Source organism: Zygosaccharomyces rouxii, assembly GCF_000026365.1.
Source record: "Zygosaccharomyces rouxii strain CBS732 chromosome G complete sequence".
Lineage (NCBI taxonomy): Eukaryota > Fungi > Ascomycota > Saccharomycetes > Saccharomycetales > Saccharomycetaceae > Zygosaccharomyces > Zygosaccharomyces rouxii.
In genome coordinates this window covers 1,242,721-1,256,410 of record NC_012996.1, presented here as the reverse complement: position 1 = coordinate 1,256,410, position 13,690 = coordinate 1,242,721, and the positions used below count along the sequence as shown (strand labels likewise).

General features: G+C 40.8%; 5 protein-coding genes across 5 annotated transcripts; 3 read left to right on the top strand and 2 right to left on the bottom strand.

The window, feature by feature from the left end:
* Positions 1 to 910: 910 nt before the first annotated feature.
* On the bottom strand, positions 911 to 2,539 carry ZYRO0G15422g (uncharacterized protein; the record flags this gene model as incomplete). Its single annotated transcript, XM_002498606.1, has 1 exon — positions 911 to 2,539. The coding sequence occupies one exon, from the start codon at positions 2,537 to 2,539 to the stop codon at positions 911 to 913; it is 1,629 nt and encodes a 542-aa protein (XP_002498651.1).
* A 1,535-nt stretch (positions 2,540 to 4,074) lies between these two features.
* ZYRO0G15400g (SDR family oxidoreductase) lies at positions 4,075 to 5,100 on the top strand (the record flags this gene model as incomplete). The annotated part of the gene is made up of 1 exon (XM_002498605.1): positions 4,075 to 5,100. One exon carries the CDS (start codon positions 4,075 to 4,077, stop codon positions 5,098 to 5,100), a length of 1,026 nt encoding a protein of 341 aa, XP_002498650.1.
* A 571-nt stretch (positions 5,101 to 5,671) lies between these two features.
* YHI9 (Yhi9p) lies at positions 5,672 to 6,505 on the bottom strand (the record flags this gene model as incomplete). The annotated part of the gene is made up of 1 exon (XM_002498604.1): positions 5,672 to 6,505. One exon carries the CDS (start codon positions 6,503 to 6,505, stop codon positions 5,672 to 5,674), a length of 834 nt encoding a protein of 277 aa, XP_002498649.1.
* Positions 6,506 to 8,689: 2,184 nt separating this feature from the next.
* SAP185 (Sap185p) lies at positions 8,690 to 12,190 on the top strand (the record flags this gene model as incomplete). Its single annotated transcript, XM_002498603.1, has 1 exon — positions 8,690 to 12,190. One exon carries the CDS (start codon positions 8,690 to 8,692, stop codon positions 12,188 to 12,190), a length of 3,501 nt encoding a protein of 1,166 aa, XP_002498648.1.
* A 557-nt stretch (positions 12,191 to 12,747) lies between these two features.
* PHS1 (enoyl-CoA hydratase PHS1) lies at positions 12,748 to 13,398 on the top strand (the record flags this gene model as incomplete). Its single annotated transcript, XM_002498602.1, has 1 exon — positions 12,748 to 13,398. One exon carries the CDS (start codon positions 12,748 to 12,750, stop codon positions 13,396 to 13,398), a length of 651 nt encoding a protein of 216 aa, XP_002498647.1.
* Positions 13,399 to 13,690: the final 292 nt, after the last annotated feature.

The window sequence follows — 13,690 nt, the reverse complement described above, 5'->3', positions numbered from 1 at the left end:
CAAGACCAATATATACAATCAGATTTACAGGCCATGTATGATAACATTCATACGAACGAGGCTTAATTAATCATCCAAATGAACGGAGAAGAGGTGAGAAGTATGGGAACCTAAAGGCAAGAAGACGCATATCGACGGATTTTGGGTATGGTCAATTAATCAGATATGCAGGTACATAGATACGGGGTTCAACGGGAATAAGTTAACTACTAGCTTGTTTAGCTGCAACATTGTTGATCTAATATGCTTTTTCACCTCATCGCACGGCTGCGCAAAATATACATTGAGTGTAGATGACAAATTATTCGGAAATGCTGGGTGAATAAGAAACAAGACGGATATAAAGGATCTTGAAGGGAAAATTTCCACATGCATGGTAAATACTCCATTGGTTCACGGAGAATCGAAATGGGATTTGGTTAATCTCCATGGAGTTGATGCAGCTTATGCAATTCACGGAGTTCACGGAGTTCACGGAATACGTGCGGATCCCTATTTCAATGGTATCCTTTAATTACAAGGGGACAAAGAAACCTTTTGAAGGGTAGGGGAAGGGGGATACCAGAGGTATGCCAAGAGTAGGGTGAGATATGGTGGCAGATTACAAGCTTTCCACTTGCGGTGAGAGTATGTGCGTGCTTCTCGCGTGATATGATGGTTGCCATGGCGATCTGGATCGACAGTAGTTTAACAGGCTTTAACAGGTCAAGAGACATAGAAGATGCAGTAGTGTTGCAGTCTACAGCAGTGGATTACAAGACTGGGCCGGTACCGCGAACACCACATTTCGCTTTTAGTTGCGCACTACTTTCTCACTTGCGTCCTCGTGTGTCACTTCCGAATCAGTAGAAATTGCCGTCGAAAAATGCCTTGAACATATATATATATATATATATATTTGTTTATTTATTTATGAATAGACTGCGTTGCTGATGGTTTCTGGAGTTGAAGAACTATCAAGACCTAATTCCTTATCATCAAGATGGGGAATATCGCTGGTTCTGTTCTTCTTCTGTTCGTCAAAATCTGCCGATAATTCTTGTGCAAATTTACTCTTTTTTCTGATCTCAGGGCCCTTCCAATAGAAAATGTAAATTGGAACTGTACAGAGAATCCCTAGGCAACCCAACAATGTGCTTGCCCATTGATAATGAAATTTGTGTCCGATGTTGTCGTAAAGCGGGGTTGCGTACATGGCGGCAATACCGCTAAGCACATCACGAGCCATACCATTGCCACCAGTGGCTGAAGAGGCGTATGGCCCATAAGCTGCTACCATGTAATCAATAGTTGCGATGTATATGCTGTAGTTCGCAATACCGATCACCGAGCTGAAGATTGCAGGTGCGATCCATGGAGTGTATTCCGGGCCCATAGAAGTCCATGCAAATCCGAAAAGACCGATTGACAAAAGTGGTGCGAGGAAAAGTAAAAGCAGTAATCTTCTTTCCGGACCTCTCGGACTCCTCAGAATTTGATCTATTTTCTTCATTTGGAAGGAAATGTCAAAGCAATGTAATAACCATCCTATTAAGTATGCAATCACCATGGAGAGGAAGATTAGACCCTGGCTTGTTGGGGAGAAGCCCCATTGTTTAAAGATGGGGGTGAACGCTTGGTTGCAGATGAAAATCAAATGATCGGCAAACCCAGACAATAGAGAGCAGAACAAGACAATAGGTTCGCATAAAAACATGTAAAATGGACGAGCCCATGTTACTAGCAGCTCTCGAAGGCCGATCCGGTGATTTTCGCTTGGTCCGTAACAGTATGGATCCTCACCTGTATTTCTACGGCGCTTAGCTTCTCTGTTCACCAGAATCGTAGCTCTTGTCTCAGGAACTAAAAAGAAATGTAGGATTTGGGAGACCCCATTAAAGATCAATTGAATCCAAAAATTCCAGTGCCATGAAAGATGCTCTTGCATCAGACCACCAAATACGGGGCCTAAAACCGAACCGCCGACACTGGCCAAAACAATGTACGCAACTGCGTAACCGTGTTCGGAAGGATCCCAAAGATCGGCTACTACACCAAGAGTAACTGATCCGCCCGCCTGTGATAGCCCGCAGAGACCCCTAGCAACAATGATTGCGCCAAAATTTGGTGCCTTACCGCCCAGGATCTGCCAAATATTGGAAAATAAAAGACTCAGCTGCATAACAATCCATCTGCCGTATTCTTCTGACCAAGGTGCCCATAGTTCACATCCAAACCCATATGCAACAAGGAAAATCATCTGAGAAGTATTACCAGCCTGCGACGAAATCTTGAATTCCTTCGTTATCAATGGGATGCACCATGGGTAAACGCCCGCATTAAAATTCATACTCAACTGTACAATGAAGATAACGGTAATAATCCGCCACTTCTTCCATTTGGGGAAACTGTATCCCAATTTGTCATAACATTCGTATTCTTTCAAGATGTGTTCCTGAGCTAGAGGAGAACTTGTCGAAGAAGCTTTTGCTTCTTCTGCTTGTAAATTCCCCTCTTTGTCGACATCTTCTATAAACTCTTGTTCGTACTTAGCGCCCATAATGGGAACCTGGAATAATGAAGTAGGAAATAGTAAGTTTGTTTAAGAGACTACTTTCGAATAGATTACATCCGATGAATCCTGCTAATTCAGGCCTGTCTATATATGTTTGGCAGGGGTTTTCTATGGCTCTATTGCTGATGGTAGTGGCATCTTGTAGATTAATGCTCCCGCATACGTATGATGTTTTCTATACAATGCTCTTCAGACTGCTATTACGTAAATTCTCAGAGGACTAGAACCTAAATCAAATGTGAGATGAGCCGAAAAGCGCAGCCTGCACAACAATTGTGCTGATTCTGCACGGGCGGTTCTGTGTTGGGCCGTCTACTTATCGAGGGGGAGGCGGGTTAAGCAGGAGCTGTGCAGTGCGGCGTGTGTGTGCGTAATGACGCGGGGAAGCGGGGAACCGAACGACTAACTAGGAGCAACTTTAGTGGAATGCGTCAGTCTAGACAATAGCATAGGAGTGTGGGGGGCGATTGTGGGGTGCTGGCTTTGTGTCAGCAGAAGTTGCGTATGGAGAAACTTATTGTACGTGGGGTGACGGTGGGGTCTATCCCGGGGGAATACACCAGGGGGCGGGGGGCAGCCAAGATGACTGGATGTAGTAGTCGCACGCTATGGGTGTGAAATTCGGACCAATCCGGGGAATCACCGGACAATCAAACTGCCATGAGGGATATGCGGCGGGAGAGATAGCCGCTGAGATATTGTATTGCACTAATAATTACGAGCGTAGCGAGTAAGAACAGTTTTGGTTCTTTTTTAAAAGAACGGAGTAAATGCTGCTTTCGGAGTGGGAGGTGAGGAGATTTAACGTACAAGCACAGATTTGTCACAATTATAGCTCACATGAGTATTTCCAACGATAGCCGACAAGAATGTGCTTAGTCTTATTTCAGCTCTCTCTACTAGGAGTTTCACGGTGAGAGCCGGGTGAAAAAGTCGCTGAGCGACGCCATCGCGGAAAAGATCGTCAACGCCAAGAGCTGTACGTTTTAATAGTTCTTCCGGATCAAAAGAGGCATATACAGAATAAAGCCTACCAGTACGCTATGAACAGCAAATGGTATCCAAACAATTCACCCTTAAATAAGAAGCCATCTTGCGGGTCCGTTTACTTTTCGTGATTAAAGCTTATGTCCGCCATGTTTTTTTGGATGCCTCCACACGAACAATGGCGGAAGTGTCTTATCTCTGGCCCTTTGGGATGATTAATCTGTCATGATATGCAGACAAGAATTCTGTCCTATTTCCGTTTTTAAAGTCTAAATCCCTTTCGAGTATCGTTGGATGCAACAGGCAAGTTAAGGGATGTCCGGGAATGTTGGGGTGTTAGGTACGGGTATTACGGCGGATATGCACAATATGCACAATGCAATATTTTGATGGAAATCTCTTATAAGGAGTTTTACTGGTGTAATGTGGTTACATCGCATGAGGGAGGCAGTCCTCCCTGAGAATATTTAAACGGCAGTTGGATTTGGCACATAGTACTTTCCTCCTCTCTTTCTCTGTAAGGTAAGGTAAAGATGGCTGTCTTAGTTACTGGTGCCAACGGGTTCATTGCAAAATATATCGTCCATGATTTGTTGAATGAAGGTTACGACGTGATAGGTGTTGTGAGATCACAGGCCAAGGCGGATAGCCTTGCCAAGCAATTCGGTGGGAATCCCCATCTCGCCGTCGAAGTTGTTCACGATATAGCTGTATTAGGTGCGTTTGATTCGGTTTTCCACAAGCATGGTAAAAATATCGATATCGTTTTGCACTGTGCATCCCCACTTCCTTCTGAAGGCGATGATTATGAGAAGACACATATGATTCCAGCGGTCAATGGTACAATAGGTATTTTGGAAGCAGTGAAAAAATATGCTGCACAAACGGTCAAGCATGTGGTCATAACTTCCTCCGTAGTGGCCGTCATGGATCCCGCAAAACGTACTGACTCCACTTGGATACTTGATGAGAAGAATTGGTGTCCATTAAGAAAGGAAGACATAAATGGTGATTTTCATGTTGCATATATGGTGAGCAAGACGTATGCGGAGAGGGCTGCCTGGGAATTTTTGAAAAATAACAGGGGCGAAGTTAAATTTGAGCTAACTACGCTATTGCCAACTTACGTGTTTGGTCCTCAATTGTTTGAAGAGGATGCATTGGGAAGTCTAAATTATTCTAACGGACAAGTACAAGCGCTGATTTGTTCTTCGCCTGGGGAAGAATTGAAGCCTGACATGAACGCACATTTCGTGGATGTTCGTGATGTAGCTAAAGCTCATCTGTTGGCATTTCAAAAGGAAGAGGCTGCAGGAAAAAGGCTGATATTGACTAGTTGCAGGTATACTTCACAGGATGTGGTCAACATTTTGAACGAGAAATTTCCTCAATTAAAAGGTAAGATATCAGAGGGTCCAAATCCTGGTAAATATGATGCGAGCTCAGTGGTTGGTGAACATCACAAAGCTGAGGAAGTTTTGGGTATTAAGTATGCGGGCTTGGAAAAATCCATTTACGACACTGCGGCGCAGGTTCTGAAAGTAGAACTTAGGTTGTAAGTAGAGTATGGGATAGCTTTGAGCGGGAATTCCATACAAATATAGTTTTAAATCCTTTTACTGTGAAACAGCCGTGAGAAGAGTAAACGATCGACTTGATCACTTCGTTTGAAGGGGCTAGTTCGTCTCTTGCGCACCGGTCAAATGACCACACATGATGTATAAATTCATTGAGTGGTGCTGTAAGTGAGGTTACAAAGATAAAGGAGAATGCAGGTAAATCAAACGAGAGCACATTTCGAGTAGAATTTCGTCAAAGTAAAATGTGTCAAAACGATCGATAAGATAAGAATGTGAAGGTTATCATATCAGACACTGTCAATATTCGTATAATATTACCTGTACCTCTATAAATATATTATGCAAGAGTTTGAAGGCTATTTTGTCAAGCTGCATTCGTAAAGATGGCTGATTCACATAACGGCCAGTTTTGGTACGTGTGAGCCGAGATCAACGGTCTATATTTCTGCTTGGAGAGCTTCACGTTGCCAGAAGGACGCGCTTAGGAAGCATATCCTAAAGTTCGATTCAGAACGCTTTGAAAGATTTCAACTCAGATTATTTTGCAGCTTTATACATTTAGCTCTCCTTTCAAGCACGTTACACATTCACCACCAACACGCACAACAGAGTTAACAGTTATGTAAACACGTCCATCACGTCCTACTTTTCTGCCCTGCTTCGCCATATAAGAAGGCGTTTCTAAGAGTCCCCTGCACTTGCGGAACACTGCTAAGGCACCGTTTCCGCTGCCACAAACAGGATCTTCTGAAACTCCACTTGATGGCGCAAAAGTCCGCACTTCTATATCTGTGCTATCTGGATAATCAGCAAATAAAGTAATCCCGGTAACTTCTAGTTTTCGTTCCAATTCTGCAAGCCTGTTCAAATCGGGGTCCAATCCCAACAATGTTTCGATATTTTCTACACGGCCAATTACGAAAGTGGGACCAACATCGACAGGTGCCGGTGCTTCTAATTTACACTTCAAGATTGACTCCAGTGTACTAATATCCTCTTGACTGATTTCTTTAAACTTTGCATCTGGCAATTCTAGCGTAAAAACGCCACCGTCTACTCTTATTGGCACAAAACCTTGGGCGCATTGTTGGACCAAAATTCCATTCTTTGGTTTCACTAAACCAGATTCCACTAAGGCGTGTGCACTACCTAGTGTGGGGTGTCCAGCAAATGGTAATTCAGTTCTTGGAGTAAAGATACGAAGGGTATAATCGGCATTTGGATGTGTAGGAGGCAACACAAATGTAGTTTCTGACAAATTAGTCCATCTCGCAACGGTTTGCATTTGGTCTTCACTTAGACCCTGCGCATCCAGCACGACTGCTACAGGGTTTCCCTTGAAGGGTTCATTAGAAAAAGCATCTACGAACTTAATTGGGCGCATACTGGTTTGGTTTAGTTTGGCTTGGAAGCACTGAGAATAGAGTTCTGAAATCAAGATCTCTGAAATCAAGATCACTGTTTATTATATTCTCGGATGAGTCATTTCTACATGCTCGAGTTTGGTCATGACCAACGTCTCAACCAAAATGAAATGTTTTCATGAACTCAAACATACTTAAAGCAGGGTAACCTTAGAAATTTGGCTTTTTGCAATAAATACCGGTGTAAAAAGCCCGAGTTCGTTGGTTCTCCTAGCTGATACTGCAATTCTGGCATAAACCCCCCGTTGCTTCTCAATTCACCTCCATGGTTAAGATACCTTCCTAATGGAGTCGTTCTTGTTGCTCGCTTCGTCGTTCTTACTTTTCTAAAATTTGTTTACCTGATTCTAAAACGTTAATATCAGCATCTTCGGTTACAATATCCTAGTGTCAGACATATTTCACCCCGAGGTACTCGTAGATTTTATATGTCCTGATTGCAAACACTTGATATATTCTTCGGGGTTCTTGGCAGTTTCTGGATTGCGCAACTAGGAAGCCTTCGACACATCAATTGAAGGTCAGGTTACTTTCCTGATAGCGCCGCATTACGAATGGCGGGGTGTTCTTCGGAGTTCTGAACAGAGTCATATGACTGCTTGAGATCTTTGCTCCCTTCTTTCAAGTTTGATGTATTGGAAGTCCCATTTACATGCTGTAAACGCTATAGAAGTGCTTGTGATTATCTTGTTTTGTAATTGAAACGTTCAGTCACTGACCTGCACAGAGTCACAGGAGCACTCGTTTTAAAAGCTCCATACTAGTTGACTAAGTTCCCCGGTTCTTAACTAACGTAAAAGTACTGATACAATGGAAAGAATCAGCTTTTACTATGTACAGAATCAGGCTAGTAAATCGCACTGCTAGACCCTAACTGCGGCGCCTAATTCTTGAGGATGTTACGTTGGGCATTTATTTATAGGCGCATTTTAGTAAAGCCCAAAAATCTTGAGTCTCCCATCTATCCAGTTGACTTGCTCGTGGTATTGAGAAATGTGCTTCGTTAATTTTTTACTACTAGCTTAAACTTCTGATTTCAAGAGGTCATCCTTAGGTGCATTTTAATGAACAAAACATTAATTTGAGAGATACTTTTCCGAAATTTGAGTCTACTGATTGATGGAAATCGAATTGAACGTTAAATTCGTTGGAAAGATCTTTATTTTCAACTGGAAGAATTTACCCTAGAAGTATTACTGTTTTTAAATATTCATATTTTTAAGAATTTTCGGACTTTCATCACCCGCTTTAATAGTTACTTGGCAAGCTTAGTTATTTCATTGCCGCGCACATAAAGGATAGACTTTCAATGAGATATGTACATCTACGCAAGAGCCCCATGTATAGAATAAGATCCATCACTTATCCCACCTGTAAGTGAAGAGCTTCCTTCTGAACTTCCGTTCGAACCTCAGGCAGCCCATGATAAACAAACGCAAAGATTGGGGCACCTAAATGGAATACATATGGAGAGCTGATCTCTGTTAACATAAAGAGCTATCTTGAAATAATGTGATTCTATTAGCGGTTATCTACTTGAACCATGAGCAACCAATTCTATGATAGAATTGCGAGAAAGTTAAACCGCTCACTCAACTTGACTATGCTTTCGATAGTGAGGAGTTTGATAATACCGTCGAAACCAACCAAAGGTTCCTATTGAAACTATAACCATCCAGCTTTAACTAGAATAACCCTTCAATACTTAAAGGAAAAAGCGCGTTACCCGGATGGATGAAAATTTTTAATATTTCGCCCTATGGAACGAGGAAAGCTATGTCGAAGAGCCCTGAGAATCAAAGAAACGTTGAACTTATCAAGTGGATGGAGAAACAGGTTAGAGTTACCTGAGATTCATTAGGTTTATATAGTGGCCGAAAAGAAAAGAATTCGCATTAAACTGTGTTTGCGTGAGGCTTTGCCATTGGTGTGCATTTAGAGTCCAGGACCTTCAGGCGGAATTGGTCAAGACTGGGACGAATCTGTTTACTTTTGAATTTTAGCCGCAATATAAAGATATTTTTCTTTTGATTAAAGGTAGAATTTTGTGTTGTTACCGTATTATATCCCCCCCCATTTAATTGAGATTTTATCCACAAGTAATAGTAATAGTAATAGTATTATAATATCGAGATACCACCATCATGTCAGGTTCGTTTTGGAAGTTTGGACAAGACTATTCAGCGGAGTCACCCATTACTAGAGTCCTGAATGGAGCCTTCATTCCTAAGGATGGTAATTCAAAGCATAATGATAACACTGGTGATGTTTCCAAAAACTCGAATGGATCCGAAGGAGGGTCACAAGGTGAATTGGAAGAAGATGACAGTCACGACGAGGAGAATAATCTTCCGACTACGGAGTCAGAATTTGTTCACTTCAAACCAAATTTAGATGTTTTAGAAGACCTATTGGATGACGAAGAGTTGTATACAGAACTGATGTGTTCTAATTTTAAGCTGCTAATCTATTTCAAATACCCGGAGGTTCTGTCAAAACTTATAGATTATGTGACAAGTGAAACCGTTATAAAGGAAGGGGCAGAAGGCCCAGAGGGACCAGTTCTACCTAACGAGTTGCATGTTGACACGGAGGCGGTGATAGAAGGCACTGAAGCTTCAGCTCAGGAGGCATTGGAAACCAATGTTGGTGAAATTCGAACATCTGACCTTGGACAAGAGAAAGAATCCCCAGAAGAGTCTCAAAGTGATGAGAAGGAACAAATGCGTGAACAAGAAACGCAGGAAGAGGAGGAGTCCGAAGAAAAGGGGAAAGAAGATAGTGAGGATGATGATGATGAAGCTGGCGAGGAAAGTGCGTCAGAGCCATCCGAGGAGACTAGTGTCACATTACCACCGGAAACAGAGGAGCAAGTGGAATCCCGTAGGGCGTGCATGGCGGCGGAAATTCTTTCTGCCGATGTTTGGCCAATTTCTTCGGCTATCATGGATAATAGAGAGCTTCTAGATAAACTCTGGTCCATTTTAGATCGCACCACATCACTTTCTATCGTGACTTCCACATATTTCATGAAGATTAACGAGCGTTTACTCGATATGGATATCACTGGTATGATGGATTTCATCCTAATGCAGGACAAGGTAGTAGACAGATTTTTAAACCATGTGGATAATCCACCATTGATGGACTTTCTACTTAAGGTGATTTCTGCAGACAAACCAGATGCACCAACGGGTATCATAGATGTTTTAAAGACTCAAAATTTGATTCCACAACTATTAGATCATTTGGGTCCAGATTATCCACCTGCAACCCAATCTGCGGCAGGTGATTTCTTAAAGGCATTTGTCACCATTAGTGCTAATTCTAACAACGAATTAGCTTCAGGTATTGGTCCCAACGAGCTAACTAGACAATTGGTATCACCAGGGATGATGGAAAAACTCATAAAGATCATGCTTAAAGGAGGAACGTCATTGAGTAACGGTGTGGGGATAATTATAGAACTTATTAGGAAAAATAATTCCGATTACGATTTCGTTCAAGTTGTCTATACTACTTTGGAGACACATCCACCAAACGATAGAGACCCCGTATATTTGGGACATCTGGTAAAATTGTTTGCTCATTACATGCCGGAATTCAACAAGACCCTTGTTAACACAGAATTACCACCGTTGGAGACACCGTTTGGTAGTATTGAACCACTAGGGTTTGAAAGATTTAAAATATGTGAATTGGTTGCCGAATTGTTGCATTGTTCCAATATGACGCTAATCAACGAACCTAGTGGTGAAGCGATTGTTCATGAACGTGATGTGGAGCGTGTAAGGTTGTTAAATTTACAAAGAAAGCAAAGGCAGATAAGAGGTGACGCTTCTCAAGTGGATACAAATGCACCTAATGATCAGGGAAGTGTAGAAAGTAATCTAGAGGAAAGTGAATCTAATGTGAACAATGATATCAAAACTTTAAAGCCTAAAGAGGACGATGATGATCAAGCGTTAGAAAAATCACCTGAGAAACCAGAGCAACAAACTGAACCCGAAGAACAAGACGTGTCTGATAAACTAGCGTCACTTCAAATAGAAAGTAATAGTTCCGATCCTTACGAAACTACCGAGGATTATGAAGGTAATAGTACAGTTAACAACGATACAGAAATCCATTCCGAAGGTGAATCTTCAGATTCTGAAGCTACAGAGAAGACATTACGTGAGAACCCAATTGTGGGTGATCAACTCAAAATTGCATTACATGATACGAGAATCATAGAGACTATATTGAACATGTTTTTCAGATTTGCATGGAACAATTTTTTGCATAACGTCGTTTTCGATATTGTGCAACAAATCTTTAATGGTCCATTAAAAACAGGTTACAATAGGTTTCTATTAGCTGATCTATTGGTAGAGGCCAATATTCCAAAAATGATTATGGAAGGTGACCAAAAATGTAGTGATTATGAAAAGGAGACTGGCCTAAGGTTAGGCTATATGGGTCATCTTACATTAATTGCTGAGGAAGTGGCCAAATTCGCTGCATATATTGAAGAGATGAAAATAACTTTCACTAATCCTGCAATTTGGTCAAGTTTAAACGAACCTCACTGGAAAGAATATACGGAAACGGTATTAGCAGATACTAGAGAAAAATATAATACGGTTCTTGGAGATTTTGCGGATGATGAAGAAGAGGTTAACCATGATGATATGATAAGTGAACATGATGTTGACGATGAAGAGGATGGTTCAGGTTACAACAGTCAAAATTATGATTTTGATTTTAATAGACCCAATTCGTACCATGGATTCCTAGAATCAACTGGGAATGAAGATGAAGAGGACGCCAGTTATAACGATTCCGAAGATTCCCGCTACTACGAATATATGAATGGCGATGGTACGAAAACCAGATTAGAATTGGAGCCATCTTTAGATTATGACATTCCTGACGATCATGCATCCAATCCTCTGTCAGATACCCAAGATCCTACTGGTGGTGATGATCAATTCACGAATTACATGTCACATCAATTGGTAAGAGGGTTTACTGGCGGTGACAGTGGTGAAAACTACGACGGTGCAGATGTTGATTCTGATGAAGAAAGAAAGAATACTAATACTAATAATGATGGAGAAGTGGAAAATGAAGATGCGTGGACGACCGGCGGATTTTCATTCAATGGTGGTCCCACAAGGTCCTTACCATCAAATCCAGAAATTTACACTAAAAACGTTTTCCAACATCAATTCGAATTAGAAGGCGTTGGCGATGATGATGACTACATGGATCCCAACGACGACGGACAGTCCTATGCCAAACCAAACCATCCACTTTACAGTAATATTATAACCCCAACAACATCTCATAGACAGTCTTCGAACAGTTTCTACGACAAGGTTTTAATCCACGGCAATGAAGACGATATAAGTGATGACAGCGATGCCGAATTAGAAGAAGAAATATCAGAAGAGGAAGATAATGCGCATGAAACGCACGACAGCGACAATGATAACGAAGAAGACCCTGATGTGGCAGACGAGGATGAAGAAGACTCGAATGAAGACGACTACTCTCTATGTCGCTCAAAGAGCAAGGATAACCTGTCGTGGGATAAGAACGAGCAGGACAGACTAATGGAAATGGTGAATTACAATAGGAAGCAGAATTCAAACAAGTAATGAACCACCACCAGCTACTGTCCGGGCTAAGTCAGATAAGACCCTAGGGAGAAACATGGAGAAACTAAGAAACCAAGAGACGCAGAAACGCACGAAAAAGAAAGAAAAAGTAGTAATTTACATCTATTTCCTCTAATCTCGTTTTGTAGTATAGATTTTCAAAATTTTAGTTAATTTTCTGTTTGAATTTTTTTTTTTTTTTGTTTTTATCGTTACGGTTTGTTTACGGTTTTCCCCATGGCAAGGTTTTTGTTTATATTGTTTATGTTTTTCATTGAAAAGTTCAACAACGATGCTTTCGAAAAAAAAAAAAAAAAAAAAAAAAAAAAAAAAAAAAAACGAGCTTAATTGTTGAACGGAGACTGGCACAATCTAGAATCTACAAGAAGTATAGTTCGAGGATTTTTCTCATAAGTATTGAGAAAGTTTTATAATTATTCAAAGCATTTTACAATATTCCAAGGTCTTTAATTAGATTTTTTCTACAAGATTCCCTTCCCTAAAGGACTTGGTATCGTTATAAAGGAGGAGGAAAGCTAGTTCTAAGAACTAGTGTTATGCGAAAACAAATCCAATCACCCCTTGCTCCCTTACCGCTATACAACATCTTCTCAGCTGTTGGGTGGGGGTATGTACTTTACAATGTCATTTCTGTATTCCCCAAGATACAGCAACCGAAATTTTACTACCAGACTAAAAATATAGTCACTATGATACAGTGCTGTGCAGTCGTGGAGATATTCATTTCATTATTCGAGGTAGTTCGTTCACCACTAATAACGACAGTTTCACAAGTTTTTTCAAGGCTACTGGTTGTTATTGGAGTTTTCCAGTTATTACCAGAAACTCCTTTATTGAAAACTTATACATACGTGGTTCTACTTTCAGCGTGGTCGGTAGCAGAATTTGTTAGATACCTTTACTATTTCTACTCACTAGCTGATAAGAAGGGTCCGTCTGAGGTTTTAGTTCTTTTGCGGTACAATCTATTTTGGGTACTATATCCAACTGGTGTGGCCTGCGAATTATTAATAATTTATTCTGCCTTGCCACTGGCAGAGGCAAAATATGGAGTTTTCAGCAAATGGGTTCTATTAGGTGGAATGTTAGCTTATATCCCAGGCTTCCCAGTATTATTTAGCCATATGGTAGCTCAAAGGAGAAGAGGTATGAAAAAAATGTATCAAGTCTTTTGCAAGCAGAATTAGGCTTCGAAATACATACGAACGAAAAAAAAAAAGAAGGTTACGGTTAAAGGGATTTCACTGTTGTGCATCATAATTACAATCACTATTAGCATGTTTTTCAAAAACACAAAGAACAAAACAAAAAAACAGAAGTGAACAAGATATGGGACTAATAATTCTTTCGATTCCAAAAGAATGGGAATAGAATGACCTTATTGGAATGTGTGACGACAATAAAATAAAATATCAAGAAGAATTCGAATAAAATATTGGAAAAATACTTGAACATCCTAAAAAACAGAAAAAAAAACAA